The sequence below is a fragment of the Syngnathus leptorhynchus genome, chromosome 2, assembly GCF_054491065.1.
Source record: "Syngnathus leptorhynchus isolate UIUO chromosome 2, UIUO_Slep, whole genome shotgun sequence".
Taxonomy (NCBI): Eukaryota; Metazoa; Chordata; class Actinopteri; order Syngnathiformes; family Syngnathidae; genus Syngnathus; species Syngnathus leptorhynchus.
The window spans coordinates 6,377,975-6,397,860 of record NC_141196.1 but is presented as its reverse complement, the minus strand read 5'-3'; the positions used below and the strand labels follow the sequence as shown (position 1 = coordinate 6,397,860).

General features: G+C 42.9%; 2 protein-coding genes across 2 annotated transcripts; one reads left to right on the top strand and one right to left on the bottom strand.

The window, feature by feature from the left end:
• On the top strand, positions 1-6,826 carry cfl1 (cofilin 1). Its single transcript, XM_085936330.1, has 4 exons — positions 1-137; positions 4,280-4,590; positions 4,704-4,780; positions 5,868-6,826. Exons 1-4 carry the CDS (start codon positions 135-137, stop codon positions 5,978-5,980), a joined length of 504 nt encoding a protein of 167 aa, XP_085792456.1. The 5' UTR covers positions 1-134; the 3' UTR covers positions 5,981-6,826.
• prss23 (serine protease 23) lies at positions 5,996-10,301 on the bottom strand. Its single transcript, XM_085936315.1, has 2 exons — positions 10,145-10,301; positions 5,996-8,864 (listed from the first exon to the last, which is right to left on the bottom strand). The coding sequence occupies exon 2, from the start codon at positions 8,843-8,845 to the stop codon at positions 7,739-7,741; it is 1,107 nt and encodes a 368-aa protein (XP_085792441.1). The 5' UTR covers positions 8,846-8,864; positions 10,145-10,301; the 3' UTR covers positions 5,996-7,738.
• Positions 10,302-19,886: the final 9,585 nt, after the last annotated feature.

The window sequence follows — 19,886 nt, the reverse complement described above, 5'->3', positions numbered from 1 at the left end:
TTCAGGCTCGCGCACGTCAGCGCGTTCACGCCGTGACTAGAGCGAGCGAGCAAGTCTTCATCATCATCATCGTCATCACCATCAGAGCTCCATTCAATTTCTGGCCGGACGCTGACCAACTCAGAGCTACAACAATGGTACGTTTATCGACGCTTTACGCAACGTTTGGAGTGTTCCATTTGCTGGATTTAAGATTAAAACAAACTATTTTACTGAGGTTTAATTCAAGGCGACCCCCATTTTTACCCCCCAAAAGATAAAAGCTGTACTTTAGCATCAAGCTTCACAGAGTGTCACGCAAGCTAGCTTGGTCGTGTGCTCGTCTGCCAAATATGTGTTTTTAATCGTTTTAATCTTCCAAAATTGCTTAGCGGTAAACGTGAGAATCAGATGTTAGGATTTGGGGGGGGCCTTTTTAAAATGTCCACGGCCTGACACGACTGGCGCCATTTCGCCCATTTCCGTGAGTCGCCCCACATAAAAGGCTTTTTCTTTTTTCTCTTTAACCCAAAGCCCCCTTGACCGCATTGCTTCGCGTTTGTTCGTAAGAAGACGAGCCATCACCGGTTGTCATGGCTGTGCCGCCTCGCTGTGTTGTTTGGCCGTAGGGCTCGGCGATGTTTCGTGTCGGGCTGGCAGGTGCACAGCGAGCAAGACGCCTGCGGCTAACAAAGCTAACGGTATTGTTAGCCTGCTAAGCTAACATCATGACATCCATTACGGCTGCGCGAGCTGTGATTTTTTTTTTTTTTTCTTTGTCTCTTGTTTGACGCTAACTTCAATCCTACACAGCCCTTCACTGTGATTAACGAAATGATGTCCAGTCTACGATATCACATATATACATTACGTGATAAAAGATCTAGTGTTGGTTTGTATGATACGACAAAATGCTTGTAAATCAAGCGTCGTTTTTGTGTGTGTGTATGTATAGGGTGCTCGCGACTACTCGTCACATGTGCTGCATTCACGGCCCCACCCTGAATTTGGTGCAAAGAGCATCTTAGTGATTCATCTTTAGTGTTTAATGTTAACCAATTCTGATTATTTATTCGCATGATAAGCACAATTGTAGATATTTGTCTCGCCGCGTAGTCCCTCGCTCGTGGTCGACATTGAAGCGAATTATGAACCGTTATATAAGCCGGTTGTAGTAGCGGAAGCTAACGGTCGCCGCGTCCGGATCCTCATTGCGCATCTTCCCTTTTTTTTTTTTTTTTTTTTTTAATGCTGCGCAGTCTGCGCCGCCCTGCGTTCACGTCACGCCATTTGAGGCGACAAGTATGGCAACACGTTGACAAAATTGTTGGATATCCTTAATGTCCGTGTTGTTATCACTAGCGCTCTTTGTTCTCACTAGTATTGTGTTAAGTTTTATAAAACCTATTATTGTGCTATGTGTTCATTTTAATAATTGGTCATATTCTGTCACCTAGCTCTTTAGAAAACTGGAGCTGATGAATCAAGAGTACTGGATTCAATTCAAATGCCGAATGGCATCAAAGTAATTTCTTAAAGCTTTTTTTTTTTTTTTTTTTAAACAAAGAAAGCACTTAATTTCTTAAACAAGAGCCCAGTAGCCCCAATTGAACCTTTACAAATGTGTTTTCCCACATTAGTGCTCCTTCTGATCTACTTGTATGCAATTAAACATAATTAGTGAACTACTATGTGCATTACTACCAGGCCCAATTACTTGTTGTATTTCACATTACGCTTACCTTCTTATAGAAAATATTTTGGAAATGTTGGTAGGAGGTATAATATTGTTGACAGTGTTCCATAACGTTGCAGCCAATTCCTCCAGTGAATGAATGAAACTGTTGATTAAAATTTTAGTTTTCATTTTATTTGATTTGATTAATGTTGCTCATTAAAGTTGGCGGTGGAGGAATGTAAGAGCATTTGCAGCCAAATGCCATTTTGTTATTTGTCAGATGTCCGGATTGTAAACGTGAGGTTGTCACTTGGACCTTGCCCTCATCGGTAAGCGTCTCCAGGAGTCTGATTAGATTAGCGATGTGAATTTACTGCAGTCTCTCTGCGATACCTTTTAGTGTGGCCGCAATGAAAACGTAGAACTGTTGCTCACTTGGGCCCACACGACAAATACTACACTGCGTGTGTGTGACTTTAGGCTTAGCAACTCTTAAAAGTTCATTTCTATATTTTCTCCTTTGTGCCTTTTGTTCTGATCATACAATCAAGTGATGGCTTGAGATGCAAGTAAAATTCATTCTGTGTCGACGCTTGTATCTCAAGTCAGCCTTCCCCATTTGTATGAATGGGAATAAATTAATCTGTTCCAGTCACCCTAAATTCATGTTAAAAAAAAAAAAAATTCCACATAATAAATCCTTTGAATTTGCTGTCCACATAAAATGTAAACAAAGAAAGCAACTGAAGCTTCTGTGGGAGTAGCGATACTTTAGAGCCACCTGCTGAAATTCTAGTTCCTATGCAGGGAAACCAATATGAATTGAAAATGACTGGGTCTTTTGGTTGGCTGGTGCCGTCAAGCGCTGGTGTTCTTGAATCACAAGACAGAAAATAGGTCAAGCCAATTCTTATGGCGCTTTTATGAATGTTCGGCTTTCTTCCTGGTTAATAATTATTACATTTGAGACTGCTCATCCCCACTTCCTTTTCCACCTTCGACAAACATGTTTGTCTTGCTTTTTCTTTTCCATGCGTGATTCTCTTTCCTGCCTTATTTCCTTTTTCTTTGTTCTTTAGCTCTCCTGCCTGCCTGCCTCCCTTCCCCCCATTGACACATGCATGCACGCACTTTGTGGCGTTCTCCTCATGAGACTGCGTTTTTCCTTCTGATGAATTGGCTGAAGCAAAGTCAGCAGATGCAACGGTGTGAGTGGAGACAGCATATGTGACTCGTCAGTGGGCCAGACAGAAGCGCCATTGTGGGCTGCTTGAACTCGGCGCGGCCCACCTTAGCTTAGCGCGGTTAGCATTAGCCTCCTTCCCAACCTTTGAAGGTATTGCCTGTTGGTCTGCATATGTCATTGGAGGAAACGAAATGGAACTTAGCTGCAATTTAGACTTTCAGTGGCCCGTAACAAGTTTTTCGTTGGGTTTTTGTTTTTTTAAACAAACTCAATAAGTGTCCAGTTGCCGCCATTCAACCTTTACTGATGCCTAAGAATGCCACATTTTTCAGATTGGGACCACCTCGAGGATTCACTCTTGAGTACTCACTGATGGAATAACAATACCACTAGTTGTACATTTTATGAAATTCTAAATAAACAATGGTGAATTGTAACAAAGAAAATACTTTTTATGACACGTCTGATGATTTGTGTTGGTCCACTGCAGTACACTGCTAACTACTGGCATGGAGGACTGTCAGATTATTATTAGTCAAGTCAAGTTTATTTGTATAGCCCTAAATCACAAGCAGTCTCAAAGGGCTTCACATAAACCATCAATTGACAATTATTTTCAAAGCATCCCCTGATCTTGGGCTCCCAAAAGGGCAAGGAAAAACTCAAAAAACCCCTACCAGGGGAAAAATGAGAAACCTTGAGAAGGGACCACAGATGGAAGGAACCCCCTTTCACGATCACTAGGCTGCAATGGATGCAAAGAGGGCACATAAAATACATATGGAAATCAAAATGTGGATGTCCAGGCCAAAGCGAAGAGCTGTCTGAGGTGCCTTCGATTGAAGGGCCATTAAAACAATTTTTTGCCTGACATATCAGCGTCTGCTATACACAGGCATAACATTGCTCATTTTTGAATGATTTTAGCAGTTGTATTGTTTAGGCTCATACAGTGAGCTAGTTTTAACGTTGTTTCCCAAACGCATGACAAAATGGGATCCTTTCTTGGTTCAGTATTTCTAGATATGGAAAAAAATGGTGACGTCCCGCTTGAGTCGTTTCTTCCCTGCCGTCCTGTCCCACGGCCAACAGCCGGTCATGGCCACACCTCAGCAGAGAGTCACATGCAGCCCTCGGGCTCTTGCTTGTCCCTTTTTCCTCCCACTCCGACTCTCTTGTGGGCCATGGAACACTGTGGCGATTGTTTGCTTTTAAGGCACCAACGCTTCAGTTAGCCATTTTTTTTTTTCCCCGTGGCGATACATTTGCTCTGCAAAAGTAGCACAAAAGCTCCAACTTCGTTCATTTCATAAAACGTCTCATGTCCAGTAAATAAGAAGCCAAAAGGTAGTTTTCGTTTAAATTTCTTCCCAAAAAAAAAAAAAAAAGATGTATTAAGCCCACATGCTAACGTGACGTCACCTCCTTCCCCACAGGCCTCCGGTGTGAAAGTGACGGATGAAGTGATCGCCGTTTTCAACGACATGAAGGTGCGCAAGGCTCAAGCCAACGAGGAGGAGAAACGGAGGAGGAAGAAGGCCATCCTCTTCTGCATGAGCAAGGATCTGAAGAACATCGTGCTGGATGACGGCAAGGAGATCCTGCTGGGCGACCTGGGCACCACCGTGCAGGACCCCTACCAGTACTTTGTCAATATGCTGCCGTCCGACGACTGCCGCTACGCCCTCTACGACGCCACCTACGAGACCAAAGAGACCAAGAAAGAGGACCTCGTCTTCATATTCTGGTGAGGCCTTTTTCAAAATATGGGGCCAGGGGTGCTGCATGTGTAGTGCCTCCAATCCACATTTTGTATGCCGGTGCAATTTTGAGGTTTTAGTGACTATGTTGTTTTTGCAGGGCTCCTGATGGCGCCTCCCTGAAAAGCAAGATGATCTACGCCAGCTCAAAAGATGCCATCAAGAGAAAGTTTGAAGGTCAGGATTTCAAATATTCTCCAGTTTGTGGAGCAGTGCATGAGGGAAGTTCTCTGATCAGGGATTGTCACTTCCACTACTAGATGGTCCAATGAACCTGTCCAATTTTGGGCCATTCATATAACGGAATAGAAGTGTTCTTTTTTCACACCGAACAAATACATTTGTAAGTACATTGAGACATCATGAAATGCCTTAATCCCCCAGCAAACCTTACTTAAGGCTGGGTTTTAGCGCCATCTTGTGTCATTTTAGAGTATTGCAGAGAGCACAGAAGTAGGTGCTCTTTTGGGTTAATAGCTGAGAACAGGTTCCAGACTAAGCGTTTGTGACGAGAGAACCGCAAATGGGTGGGGGCTTCTGAGATGTGTTTGTTTGGTGTGCCATGAGATTTCTCTCAAGGCAAAGTTTGGAGAAGCAGTGAGGCAGATGGAATTGAAGCAGGCGCTTGAGTGTTTTCTTGCCGTTTATCCTATCGGCTGTCTCTGTGACATACATGCGAGGCCCGGTGCACTTGGGTGGTTTTAGTTGCTTCTAGGACTCCACTTTGACTGGAGCGTGTGCATCCTCACGTGTTGCAACTGACACCGTATCATCTTACTCGCCTGACCCGTGTGCGCTTGTGTTTGGGGGGAGGGGGGGTAGGCTTAACATAGTTTGCGTGTATGCTGTACACTTTGCCAGGTACCCCACACTCTTGTTCACATTTGTTAGCACACTCATGGACAACAAGGCACTCTAAGAAATGTGCATTTTGAAGGCAGTGCTAGCAAACTGCACTTTACATTTGATGCATACAAAGATGCGCAAGTCATTAGGGGGGAGGGGCAACTCAACAAAGTTTTAGATACGCCCCAAAAATACCAAGAAACCAAATGGTGAAAAAGTATACTGCCTAGTACGTAGTCTTCGCACTTTGTGCTACCGCGCTGGTTCTTGTGCTAGTTCTTAACATGATGCAAAATTAGACAAAGGACGAAATATGGCAACACAGTGGATGGAGCTAAATCAGGCAAGCTAGCCGCGCTACTCGACAACGCGGTCGACCGGTAGAACGGTGGGAGTCACAATTCTCATTTACTTTCAGGTATCAAGCACGAGTGGCAGGTGAACGGTTTGGAAGACCTGAAAGACCGGCACACCCTGGCAGAAAAGCTCGGAGGTGGATCAGTAGTCAGCCTGGAAGGCTGCCCCATTTAAATATCGGCCCTTGACACCCCTCTCCCCCTCCACCACCACCCCAACCCCCCTTTCCCTCTTTTCTGGCTTCCGGGGAGGCCTTTCAGATGCATCTGTCGGGTTTAGCTGTTCGTTCCAGTGTGGTTTGGAGAAGGGCAAAAAATCAAAAATAAAAGCAGAAGAATCAGAACCAGCAGTTTGTGGGACTCTCTATGGGGGTAATATTGCGGGTGGATATGGGAGGGGGTGCCAGCGACAGTTCATATATAAAAGGTGATAATTCCAAAATCCGGACTGTCGTTCCTGTTTAAGAATATGAATGAACAAAACACACAATGGTGAAAATGTTAGTCCAATTGAATGAAGGATGATGTGATGTATAAAGCTAAGGAGGAGTTGTTCCATTTTGAAGGGGGTATGCATCAACAAATTCTGCTTTTTATTTTAACTACATTTTTTTTGCCAAACTTGTAGGTAAGCTTTGTAACTGTAGTGAGATCTGGTTTAGTGTAAACTAATTCACACTCTCCATTGCACAAGACGTATCAAACATTTTCTTGCGGAACAAGTTATAATATATTTTCTGTTTTGAACATGCAAAATTCCAAAACTTGAGAGGTTTTTTTGTTTTCCTTCCCCCTGTTCTGACAACGGCATTTGATGTAGTTTACACATTCCTCATACGTTTTTTTTGTTGTTTTTTTTTCAAACCATTATCTCATTGGGAAAAAAAATAAAATGTTGGCGTTGTGAAGGTCTTGATGGAGAGCAATGTGTAAATGAAACACCGGTGACCAGATTTGAGACTGAATATTGAATGGTGGATGTTTTGTATCGTCTCCTATCTAATAAAAAAAAAGCACTAAATTACTGTCACTTGATTTTCTTTTACATCAAATTGCATCATCACAATGTTAAGCAGAATTGGATTCAAATATGCAAAATGCCTTATGAATCTGAGTAATTTCACCACAGGTCCAACAATTGACAACTCATGCTGATTGTTAAAACAAATATTTTAACAATTTGGGACTTCAGCCTCAACAGTATTGTTTGATTAGTGGCATTTTGGGAGGGAGGACGTCAGGTTATGGTCATAATATGCTCTTGAAATTAGTTTTTCTTTGTTAATTGTCACGTCACCTTAATGCGTAAGAAAGGTTCTAACCACAAGAGGGCGCCCCCGCACCACTTCTAAATCCTGCTTAACTGACGATTCCCAGTCCTGTCATAAAATCTCTTTATTAAAATATATCAAGCATTTGTCCAAAAATAAAATTACAACCATCTATCTTTCAAGCTCATAACGTGTTTCTTATTCAGATGAAAGAAAGTTCATTTAAGATGTTGAATTAAACCTTTAGCTGTGTAAACTATGTAAATGAATGTGGGTTTTTTTGATAGATATTAACACTGCACAAGAGATGCATGCCATGGTGATGGTTGAGCAGGATGAATATGAGCTTCTGATCAAAATCAGCAAATGCCAGATTCTCAGATGTCTGTGAACGATTCCTGGTCTGCAGTCTCCAAAAAACAATCAAGGCCATCTATCTAGTAAATGTTAAAAATACTCGTTCTGTGTTACCGGAAATTGGGTCTGGCTGTCAAAAGTCTCCAAGAGAGTGTTCTTTGAGAAAACAATCATGCCAACAATGGTTGTTGCAGCTAGTACGCGCATGCTTGTCTTATTAATCATGATGATGATCGAACTTTATTTATAACTGGGTACCCTCCTGACAGGTGGCTTTTATTTCACGACAGAGTCCCTCCTTCGTCTCAGTCGTGCGAACAGTCCAGACGATTTCCGTGCAGCCAGTAGCAAATCTGTGCAAACTTGAGCGGAGTGATGCGTACAGCCACGTTGTAGTCACGGTTCTCTCCGTCCACCTCCAGCCACTGGTGCCCTGAAAAGATCCCAATGACTTTCCTCTCCCAGCGTTCCAAAGAATTGTCCCACACGCGGCCGTACACGCCCGACCCGCTGGCCCCCGGCCGAGCGTCGCAGTGTTGGTAGATCAGGTCGCTTGACTCTTCTTCCACCGGGCAAAAACGGTAAACCAGCTCTCCAGGTCGGTCGCTGTCAAAACCCGAGAAGTGGATGCGGCGACCCGCCAGGCCATCCGGGGAAGGTGCCACGGCGAGCCGCATAAATGACCGCCGGTGGGGCCAGCGCAGCTCCAGAAGGGCGTAGTCAAAGTCCATGCTTAGCTCCTGAGGACCCTGGATCCACCCCTTAGGGACCTGAGTGCGCCTCACCCGCACCCAGCGCACCATGGGCTTCTTCCCGGACGAGGGTTCCGCTACGGTCGTATTGACGGACGGCGGGATGAGGAAGCCCACCCGGAGCTTGCGCGCCCCCTTGACGTAATCCTTGCCGTCATGGAGGCAATGGGCGGCGGTCAGGACATGCCAACGCGACACCAAGACGCCGGTGCAGCCCGTGGAGATGCGTACAGCCGCCGAGAACGGGTAGTCCAACAGGAAGTTGTCACCCTGGATGTTGAAGCGGCCGTCTGCACCGTAGATCTGGCGTCTCACGCGCCGCCGTCCCATCCTGTGGCTGGGCATCCGGTCCACCAGACCGGCGTCCTCCACGTCCACGGTGGTCAACGTGCGAGAGCCGTCCGAGTAGAGGGTCTCAAAGGCCAGGTTGTCGGCCGACTGGTGGCCCGGTGCCCCCGCGCGATGGAAGCAGCTGGAGTTGCAGTGGGTGGTCAAGGCCAGGTGAGGGTGGGCGCTGAAGCGGGAGCGCACCAGAGGGGTCGGACGATGGGGGACCAAGGTGGGCATGAGGGGACGGTGGGGAAGTTCCAGGGAAGATGAGAGGAGGAGGAACGGGAGGAGAAGAAGACCTGGTAATTGGGAGCTGCCACACTCAATCATGGTGCTTACAAGAACGACACTGTCGACACAGAAACACAACTGTTAGTCCTTCTAGAGTCCTGGTAAGGGTTCGAAAAACCAAATCTTTGTGCTCAAACTGTAAAGTCCAATCGAGTGTAAAGGGTCCAGAAGTTGCATTAACAATGACCCACGTGTTTGTGTGCTATATAGATGATCTGCTTTAAATACGATTTCAAGGCAAATATGCACATAAGCACTTTTATGGACGCGTGTTTGCATTCCAAAGAAACAAAGAAGAAGTCAAGTCACCTCAAAACAAGCTGTTTCTTTAAACAGAACACAAAAGAATGTCTCATGCCTCCTCTACATGAATGCGTCCCCCGGAAATGCTTGGCTAAAAATTGGAGACATGTCCATCAAGTTGATTTGTTTGATGGATTAATGGGGAGGACATTACTCGTGGAGGCGAGGCGTCCTGAGGCACTTGCGAGGTGTGGCTAAATCAAACCAGACAGGTTGAAACAAGGTGGCAAAAAAAAAAAAAAAAAAGAACATTACTTCCCACTAAGTGCAAGGGGCGTGGCCTACGAACACACCGCACGCACACCTACGACTTGCCAGATTCTCACTTGTAGGGGGAGAAAAAAAAAAGTGAAATCCTAAAAGGGTGAAAGTTGAGCTGTGAATAATCCAACCCAAATCAAGTCTGAGCCAACATCAGACACTGAATAACTTCTTTTGTTGGAGAAAAAAAACAAGTCGAGATTTGTTTGAAGAGCTGCGTGTGTTTTTCTTCCCCTCATTTTTCACGGCGTGCAAATCCTGCCAAATGCAACCCCAGTCAGTCAGAATAAAAATGAGCCATTCTTTTTTCAACATCTGCTGCTAATATACAATATTGCACTCCACTCGTGCACGTGGAAGAAACATACAGCACTGCTGTACTGTACTCATTCCATATATATCGAGAGATATTTTGAGAGATAGATAGATAGATAGATAGATAGATAGATAGATAGATAGATAGATAGATAGATAGATAGATAGATAGATAGATAGATAGATAGATAGATAGATAGATAGATAGATAGATAGATAGATAGATAGAGAACTTTATTGATCCCGGGGGGCGATCAACAGACAGACAACATATAGCTTAATATTAATAAACAATAAATAGAGCAATGATAAATAACAAATAAATAAGTAAATAAATATATATTGAGTTTTATCGATGTTATGTGACGTTTGTCATTAAAAGGGCAGGTCCCCGTACGCCCCCCGTCCGACCACCAACTACCCCCCCCCCCCCCCCCTCTATCACGTAATATATATTACCTGGTTTATGAATGTGTGCCGTCCGTGTTTGCATCCATGTTTGTTCTTTTCATGATATGCATGTGATGAGCGCAGTTGTTTAAGATCCTTGTAGGAAAGCAGCCAGTGCGAAGTTGAGTGGCTTCTTCCGTCAGTCCGACTTGCTGCGCTTGCTTCGACGAGTGTTACAAAATGCAAATGACGCTTCAGGGTCCGCTCGCACGCGCGTGCGGAGCGCCAACTCCAGCGTGGAGTTGGTGAGCCGAGGTCAAACCCACCCGGGGTCCTAGCGCCGTCAAAGACTTGTGAAGTTAAAATAAGAAGAAAAAAATCTCACTTTTAATATGAAAAAGCTCTTGATGATGTTTCATCACAAAAACAGACAACTGCAAGAAAATAATTGTGTTCAAAAATAGAAGAGGCAGTCAATTTTTCAGATCATTTTTAAATAACCCTAAATAATATAATGTATGATAATACTACTACTACTACTACTAATAATAATTACTATTATTATTGTTATTCACAATAATAATAATAATTATTATTATTATTTACAATAATAATAATAATAATAATAATTAGAAAAAATAATTAATTATAATTACAATAATAATAATAATTATTATTATTATTATTATTATTATTGTAATTGTAATTTTAATAGGTTACATTATAATATAATCATATAATTTAAAATTAAACTCTAACTTAAATGTAATTGAATGAAGCCTTAATTCTCACCCTTCAACTAGAGAAAGGAGTCAAACTCGGAACATTATAGTAACAAAATAATGAGTATTCTTTTCCAATCATATTAGCTACATACAACTAATTTAAAACTGCTTCATTTCAAACACCCCTGGAATGAAGAATGACAATGTGGATGGATTTTTACGATTGGCTAATAAATGACAATTTAACTGCAATTGACCTCGTTGCACACCACCGGCTTGACATTAAAAACTCCATTTAGTTTTTTGTTTATGCAGAAATGTCCCAGGTTGGTGACATCCAACTAAGCAAAGATCTTCCTCGACCTCGGTCTACAGCTCTCCTCAAAAGGTGTGAATGTGTGTGAACCGAAGGAATTCTGGACACGCAATTGGGATGCTCCTGGGGGTCGGCGGGGTACCGGCGAGCCAAACAAGAGCGCCCGGTCACGGCGACGCAGAGTGTAGGAATGTCCACATATCTCCAAAGACAAGAACATGAGTCAGGACGGGCACAATACCCACCTTGTTGCACACATCGACACACAATGACTCACACACTGAATCTCACATTCCCTCTTTTGCTCTGTCTCTCTCACTCACACACACACACACACACTCACACAACTACACACACTGTTCGAATGGATGGGGAAAATGCAGCACAAGCCGCCGTCCTTGACCTCCGAGGCGAGCTGAGTGTCATCTTCACCTTGGTAGAAGCAGATTTAAGGCGTAGGGGAAATAAAACATCTGCCAGTCCTGCTGACATTTGTTAAATTCACTCACCATGATTTGGTGCAGGCCTGTCGTTATCATAAAGCTGCTTGAGTTACGTGGCTCTTTCTTCTCACGAGTAGGACAACTTTGGCATCCTAGTAATCGGATGGACAACTTAAATGATGAAAGGGGGGTCCACAATTCTTTTCATCAGCGCTATTGGGTGGGCGACAAATTGAGCCAAAAATTTAAAAAATAAGACAAAATGAAATGTAACTGTCGTGAAAATTCCAAATCTATTGTGACCCTAACTTTGTGTGCATAATTATAAATTATTATTATGTTGTCCGCTGACCAAACAGGTGAATGAAACCCCCCCCAAAAAATGTTCAACCCAATTCCGAAGTCTCCGGGCGACTGTCAGACAGGATTTGTCTGCAAAATCCCGCTCACAATTTCCAGCATGAATCATCGGAGAGAAAAATACGGAAACGTTCACCTGACGAGAGCAACAGCTGTCAAGTTCCTAAAAGCGCCTCCGTTCGAGCAACGCTCAGGAAAAGGCGCCACGGAAACTAAACGTCATCTTGTTTGACTTTCTTCACGATGATTCCTTTCTCATTACTGGTAGCCCAGTTTGCCGAGTCTGCAGGATTCCGCGGTGGTGAGATGACCTCAGAAGAATAGCACGGCTCACCAAGATATGAAAATGGCTCCAAATTCACAGCCAGTGAAATAATGACCATCTTGTCTCAATGATTTGACAAATGTATCAAATATGGCCCAATGTACTTGAACACGTTGCTTCTATGAAGTTGTCTGAATGGCACATGAACAATGGGGTTTAAGATCAAATATTTTATTGTTTCTGTTGTGAAAGAAAGGCTTTACTTTAGCCAGCTCCTTAAGATTAAAAAAAAAATTGATTTACCAACAGCGTCAAATTTAAACCCCCAAATCCAGACTGTTGGCTAGAGATAAAATTCCAGGGGGCCCAAGTGAGACCTACAAGAGCCACTGGGACCAAACACCATCTGTTTTCTTTTCGTTGAAGTTCGAGACGTTTCGTGCCATCCAGGCTTCTGAGAGGACAAAAATGGCCTCGAGTAAAAAGCGAGACATATCTTCATAGCGGTGATAGGAAATATTATGCTTCCTTAAGATGGGGGCAGCAAATACAATAAAAACAGCAGGTGTCCCAAACTTGAACCCTGCGGTACACCGTACAACTCTAGAGCGCAACACTTGATGCTGCGAGCGAGCAAACGTCGTAATCAGGTCCAACAAAACAAGACGCATGTAGACTCCAGCGCCATTTGCCAGAAGGAGAACATTAAAAACTCGTAACAGGGCTGACTTAACCTTACTCAGGACATTCAGCAGTTTATAGACAAGTAGCAGAATTGTAAAATCTATTTGGACTCCAGCGTAAAGTCTATAGAATTGGATTGTAATGTGTTCTGATCTCTTTAGTCTGGTCACAACCCAAGCTGCAGCTGTTTGATGCTCTTTTGAAAGAGTCCAGGCAGAAACCTCCTGTGCTGTTTGAAGTTTCACACGACTTGTTTGACCGTGAAGCCAATTATCAGATTAAAGCGAAAAGGCTGTTCGGAAATCCCACTTTGCTTTATGGGGGCTGGGGGTCTCTCGCAGCATGACGGCAAGTCTTCATGCGGACGGGCGGGCCCACCTTGCATGCCTGCGGGTGCCCATGTGGAACGACTTGTGCTCAACCTTCATTTAGAAGAACGTGTCATACATACATAAGAGAAAGCAGCAAACAAAAAAAGTCTGATCTGTTCATAATGTCATCTCCATTTTCTTTTGTAAATGCAATGTAGAATGAGAGCTAGTTTAGTTGAAAACTTTTACAATGACTCTGTTTTGTTTGGACCTTCTCCCATTCATTGAATTGTTGAACTACTCGTCATAGCTATATTATTTTAAATCACTCATCATTTCATTTTAATTTATTTAGAATTAATTAAATTGGACTACTTCCCATACACTGGTTGGGAATGACTGGAATAAAAGTAGCTAAATTCTTCTTCTTTTCCCCCCTGTCTGCAGCACGTGCCCTCATGTTTTATGTCTTTTCCATCCCGCTTCCTCACTTTTCATCACACTCGTTTCCACAAAAAGGAATATTTTCCGTATTTGTAGCGGCCGCACTAATGACCGCAGCGGTCTTGCTCAGCCTCAGCTGATGAAGGAACGTGAAGAACTGTCTGTCCGCCCCCTCCTGTCCCCGGTCCTCCTGCAGGGCCTTGTGGGTATTCCGCCACAAGGGCTAATGATGTCATTCCAGTCGGGTTGGAGGAGCAAAATGGAAAAAAAAGAGGGGAAAAAAAAGGGTTTGCAAAAACAGAAGCTAGGAATGCAAACAAACTGCAAGGAAATTAGTGGAGCGTGTGTCGTCATCACATCTCAGACGAGGCGGCTGAATTTGGAATAGAACTAAAACACTAATGTTGTGTCTTTGTGATATTTCGGTTGATTTCCATCCCATTTGCGTGAATGATGACCCACGCAAAACCTGAACGCAAAGATCAGAGCGTGAGGAATGAAGGCTGAAATATTTGTCTGCTTTCAAGTGCTTTCACGTATAAGATTGAGCCAATCAGAAAGTGGGGGTGAGGGCGGGTGTGGCACTTTTCACTTTCATTTAAGCTTTGACCATGATTTTTCCCTAATGAAGTGACCTGTGATTAGGTACACCCGAAAATGGCGGTGTACCTAATATAGTGTCCTGGTGACGTCACAGATCAAACAGCCAATCAGAAAGTGGGGGGTTGTTTGGGTGTGGCACTTTTCACTTTCATTTAAATTTTGACCATGATTTTTCCCTAATGAAGTGGCCTGTGATTAGGTACACCTGAAAATTGCGGCGTACCTAATAGAGTGTCCGGGTGACGTCACAGCTCAAATAGCCATTCAGAAAGTGGGGGTGAGGGCGGGTGTGGCACTTTTCACTTTCATTTAAGCTTTGACCGTGATTTTTCCCTAATGAAGTGGCCTGTTATTAGAACACCTAAAAATGGCGATGTACCTAATAGAGTGTCCGAGTGACGTCACAGATCAACCAGCCAATCAGAAAGTGGGGGGTTGTTTGGGTGTGGCACTTTTCACTTTCATTTAAGCTTTGACCGTGATTTTTCCCTAATGAAGTGGCCTGCTATTAGAACACCTAAAAATGGCGGTGTACCTAATAGAGTGTCCGAGTGACGTCACAGCTCAAACAGAAACCTGAAAATGGCGGTGTACCTAATGGCATGTCTGAATGACATCACAGATCAACCAGCCAATCAGGAGGTGTTGCACTTTTCACTTTCACTTAAGCTTTGTTCCTAATGAAGTGGCCTGTTATTAGGTACACCCTCATGGACACTTCAATAGGTACACTACACGAGGTAAAAAAAATAAATGAATAAATAAATAAGAAAGTGCAGCGAACGATTCAGTGAACGATTCGTTTGAACGAATCTTATGAGTGAACTGATTCTAAAGATTCAATTCACTTAAAAGAAGTGGAATGCACATTACAAGTGTAGTGTGGGATGAAAAATGAGGCGAGCTCAAAGTTAAAGTGCACAGCTGCTTTATGTTGCCATAAACACAAAAACCTGGAAAGCTACGACCGACACTTAGATAACACCATTTTCAAGGGATCAATATGTTGCACGTAGATTTCTTGTATTCTTCATGATCAATATTGTCATTGGTATTAATTTCATGTAAATTTAGATTGATTCAAGTTTATTATAGTTAAAAAAAAACTAGTAGTAGAAAACTAAAATTGAAAAAAAAAATTCATTAAAATAAAATAAAAACAAAAATGCTTAAAAAACTCAAATCAACTAAAACTACTTTTTACAGAAATATAATTAACTAGAATTATAATCATAGCAAAATTAATATCATAAATAAGCTTTTGGGGTGGCGGCTCGGTGACCAGGATCCAGCCACAACAAAATTTTTACAGTTTTTCTGTATTTTCAATGAAAGTTCATGCATTTGCCATGTTTGGTGCCAAGATTAGCGTGAGAAATCTGTCCGACGGTGGCGCGGTTCTCGCGTTCTCGTCTCCACGGAAGAGACACAAAAGTGTGATGACACAAATCTGTTGTAAAGCGCTGAGCAAATATTTGCAAGCTCACAGTGAACATCCTCGTTTCGCCTCTCACTCATGATGGCACGTTGCAAACATGGCCTGACATTTTCTCCAAAAATCATATCACAAATTAAACACTCATGAGCAAAGAGTACTTGCTTCAACTTTTTGTCACTCCCAGTTGAAGTTTACTTTGTTTTTTGTTTTTTTTCTGGGAGGTGGGGGCTGTGACACACAACTTTGTTTAACTGACTAGGTTTGGAAGAGAAAGGGGACTCCACTCCTTGTAACACACACACACACACACGCACAGGTTGAGGGTCACTTGAGTGCAGCATGGAATGCTCCAGAATGTTATCCGAGACATTTTTGCTGTGGAGCTTTCAAAAGCGAAACCCACCCACATGGACAACATGGTTGCCGAGCAACCACAAACACTTGATATTGGCCACTCTATCTGAGCTTTGTGTGTGTGTGTGTGTGTGTGTGTGTGTGCGTGTGTGTGTGTGTGTGTGTGTGTGTGTGTGTGTGTGTGTGTGTGTGTGTGTGTGTGTGTGTGTGTACAGCTGGCTTCGCAGTGACAGTGTTAATCAAAAGAGCTGACTTCCTCATTTTGCGGCCTTGGGAACGAAGGCTGTGTGCTCATGATGTCATTTGAATAACACAAGTTCTGTCCTTCTGCCAACCAAACTCTAAAAAAAAATAAACTGTTTGAAAAAAATGCATTGATTCAGTTTGGTGAGAAAATAATCTTTGACATAATTTGGATGGTTCTTAGTAATTATGTCATTTCAATAACATTGAACTTCATCAGATCCGTGGTTTATCTTTTAACTTATTATTTTTGTCTACATTGCCAATTTTTAAACTTTTTTAAAGTCTTCTTACTGTGTACAGGCAAGTCGGGATTTAGAGTTGTATACCTAGTAGACTTGCTCGCGTTTTGTGTAACGTTAGCTATTGATGTTAATTCCCAGTAGCCTGTCTATGGTGTTTCACATCATATGTTAGCATTGGGCTAGCAGCCTTTCGTTTGACAATATGATATGTTTTGTTAATGAGCAGGAACAAGTAGAAACTTAAAAATGCGTTTAAATAAGTTTACATTTTTTGAGAGCATTTGGGAATGGTCCAATTCGATATGGTCAATAAATCAGAATTAGGCACTTGGATCTGTGACATAAATGGAAAAGAATTTTAGCAAGCATTGTTTTTGGACATTTTTGGCCATCAGATTATACAAACCATAGTCTTGGCAAAGAATCTTAGACAAACTGGGACTGCTCTCTATCCAAGGCACATGAAAGTTCTTACACTTTCAATTCACTTGGACTGACCGAAATTCACTTGACATGCAAACATGTTTCCAGAGCAGTGAAAGAAGAGCTGAGCCGCACGGAGGGCCAATCAAAAACAGAACCAAGAAAACCCGGCATGCATTCTTTCCATCGTCAGGAATTTGCTGAGGTTTGGATCAAGCGGGCCTTTGCCGTCCACACACGCAAGAGACCCCGGCGTGCGCAAGCCAACCTTTGTGTCCGCTCGCACCTTCGCAGAAGCATCCCGGGAGACGGAGGTGGAAGGAAGTCGCAGATGTGCAAGTCATCAAGAAGTCTCGACAAGCAACTTAGCCTGGCCCAACATCCAGCGAGTCAAGTGGAGTCGACACTCAACTTCAAGTGGAATCAAGTTATGACTTGGGTTGAGAAAGTCACAAGCTGTCAAATATTCTTGCTCGTTTCTTTCATTTCAGAAAATTGCTCACAATTTCTGATAGTGGGAGAGTGAGAACAAGAGCGAAAGAAGACTTGAAAAAAAATGTGTTTTAATATGTTTAATTGCGTTCCAAGCATGTGGCGAGGGCTAAAGCTACATTTGAAAAGAACTTTTATATGGTCCGGTTTTTATTTCAGATTTTTACCTATTGCAAGGAAGTGTACAATTATCCACAACGGGGATTCAATTATAGTACAAGTCTAAGACATTTTGATTTTTCAAAATGCCAAACTAAAGTCAAGTTGAGTCTTTACAACGCAAATCAAGTCCTAAAAGTCAAGACTCACTGTGACGCCCATTTCCGCACCAAAGGAGAACCATAGGAAGAAAAACACAGCAGCTGGAGTTCAGTTGGCGCAGTGACATTTCTGACTGGATGCCAACACTCACGCGGGATTCATCAAGTCTGCAGGTGCAGAGCGAGCGAGCGAGCGAGCGGCCTTGCGCTTTTCAAAAAGACTCGGCATGAACGCAAGTCGCTTGAAGACAAGGCATTCAAAATATGCAACGACCACCATGAAGGAAGATGAAAAAAAATCTTGGCCTAGTGGATAGCACATCAGCCTCACAGGCAAGAGGTTGTGGCTTTGAGTCAAATGTCAAACAATCTGTGATTAGACCTCAAAAGTAAATTCTGCCAGAAATATGAGAAACATCGACACTAACAAGCTTCATATTGCTGTAAAAACTGAGTTGGGCAACTTTGGCAAACTAGTTGAACAAAAGCCATGTGCAAAACTCAATGCTCATAGCTTTCTTATCAAGAATATTGTAAAAAAAAAAAAAGTTTAATCGACAGGATTGTTACAATTCAGGCAAAACTGTGCACTAGTTGACATCTGCCTTCAACTAGTAAACTGCTCAGACCATTTTATGTCACCATCAATAACCACTTTCTCTCACTAGCAACCTTCCTTGGAGTTCCTTAAGCATTTATTTAATAGCTATACTAGTTGTTAGCGAATCAACTTTAATTGATCAAAGATGGCACTACTAGTACTGGAAAACAAAACATGAATAAAACTGGATATGGAATAAAAGCTCGTACAGCCATACACAGAGTTCCTGTTGAAAGCTTTGTGTGTGCGTATGTGCGCATTGAAGGCTTGTCAGCCGATGAAGAGTGGCCCGAGCCAACTCACTGGCCCTTGTTCACCCAAAACAAACACTGCAAGGACACACGGAGCAAAGGTTTGGACTCAGGCCACGCCACCATTACGACACGTCCGCTGGCATTACGATCCTTTTGATTGTCCAGCGCATTCGGGACGATGGCCGGGACACAAAAGAACGAAAAGTTCAAGCGAAAACACAAAACATGGTTTATATTCATTTAGGGGAGGTCAGATTTATGAGGTGATACGTTACGAACGTATCAGAGCGATTGGTATTGGTACGTTTGTTTGAATTGTTTTAACTTTTTCATTGTGGGGGCAAGCGCTCAAAACGATATCTATTCACTTGAGTTCATTTGGCAGCAAAATGCGGAAACACGCCGACTGAACACCAGAATGAGCGGGCCAGATATAAGCGGGGCAGTGCTGGACTCCTCCTGACCTTTCTTGTTGCTGCTCTCAGCGCTCGAGCTGCTCATGCGAGGTGAGAGGCCCAACGAGAGACACACACACACACACACACACACACACACACACACACACACACACACACACACACACACACACACACACACACACACACACACACACGGATGTACTGTTCTTCTATTAAATACTGTTGCTTCATCCACCTCTCAATTTTCACATTAAACCATAGAAGCAATCAATACAGTCCAAAAAGGCTAATTGTTTTTTACAATTAAGATGTCACAATAAAATGATTGAAATAAAATGCATTCTACTCAGCTAATTATAAAATATAGGGAAGGGTACATATTGCTACAGATGTGTTTGGCTAGCTAAAGTTGCCTGCTCTGACCAACCAATCAGAGGAGAGAAAACTGCTGATGTAAATTATGTATCGAACAGGTCCGTGAACTGTAACTTTAGGTTGGGCAAAATTAGCATTTGTAACAAATGAGCTCCCGGTCTACCTTAGTATCGAGCGTGAGTACTTTTGCCACCTTCAGGAGGAAAGAGGAATGAGCTTAGACTAGGTCATCATGTGGTGTCACTGAGCAATAATCACACAACGTGAACACGTGCCTTCATTCTACCAGCAAGATTTTTCCCACTTTAATGATGTCAGCAGGTGTCGGAGTGAGAACATGTAGAAAACACCTGATTGTTGCGGAATGATCATCATCATCCTGTTAGGAATTCTCGTGCAGTGGTTCACATCTGTCTAAGTCATAAAGAAATCGAATTTCTGAACTGGAATCAACGTTTGGAACAAATTACGAGAGTTAATGTGTCTATAATTGGGGAAATAAATATTATGACTCACGGCTAGGCTAGGACAATGGATTTAATGAGTTGGTTTGTTA

What these genes read in the sequence shown, in the direction of transcription:
- cfl1 (XM_085936330.1), top strand. An exon ending in GACCTCGTCTTCATATTCTG is followed by an intron (nt 4,591 to 4,703) that starts GTGAGGCCTTTT and finishes TTGTTTTTGCAG; the next exon opens with GGCTCCTGATGGCGCCTCCC. An exon ending in CATCAAGAGAAAGTTTGAAG is followed by an intron (nt 4,781 to 5,867) that starts GTCAGGATTTCA and finishes ATTTACTTTCAG; the next exon opens with GTATCAAGCACGAGTGGCAG.
- prss23 (XM_085936315.1), bottom strand. Translation starts at nt 8,845, where the DNA reads ATGATTGAGTGTGGCAGCTCCCAATTACCAGGTCTTCTTCTCCTCCCG.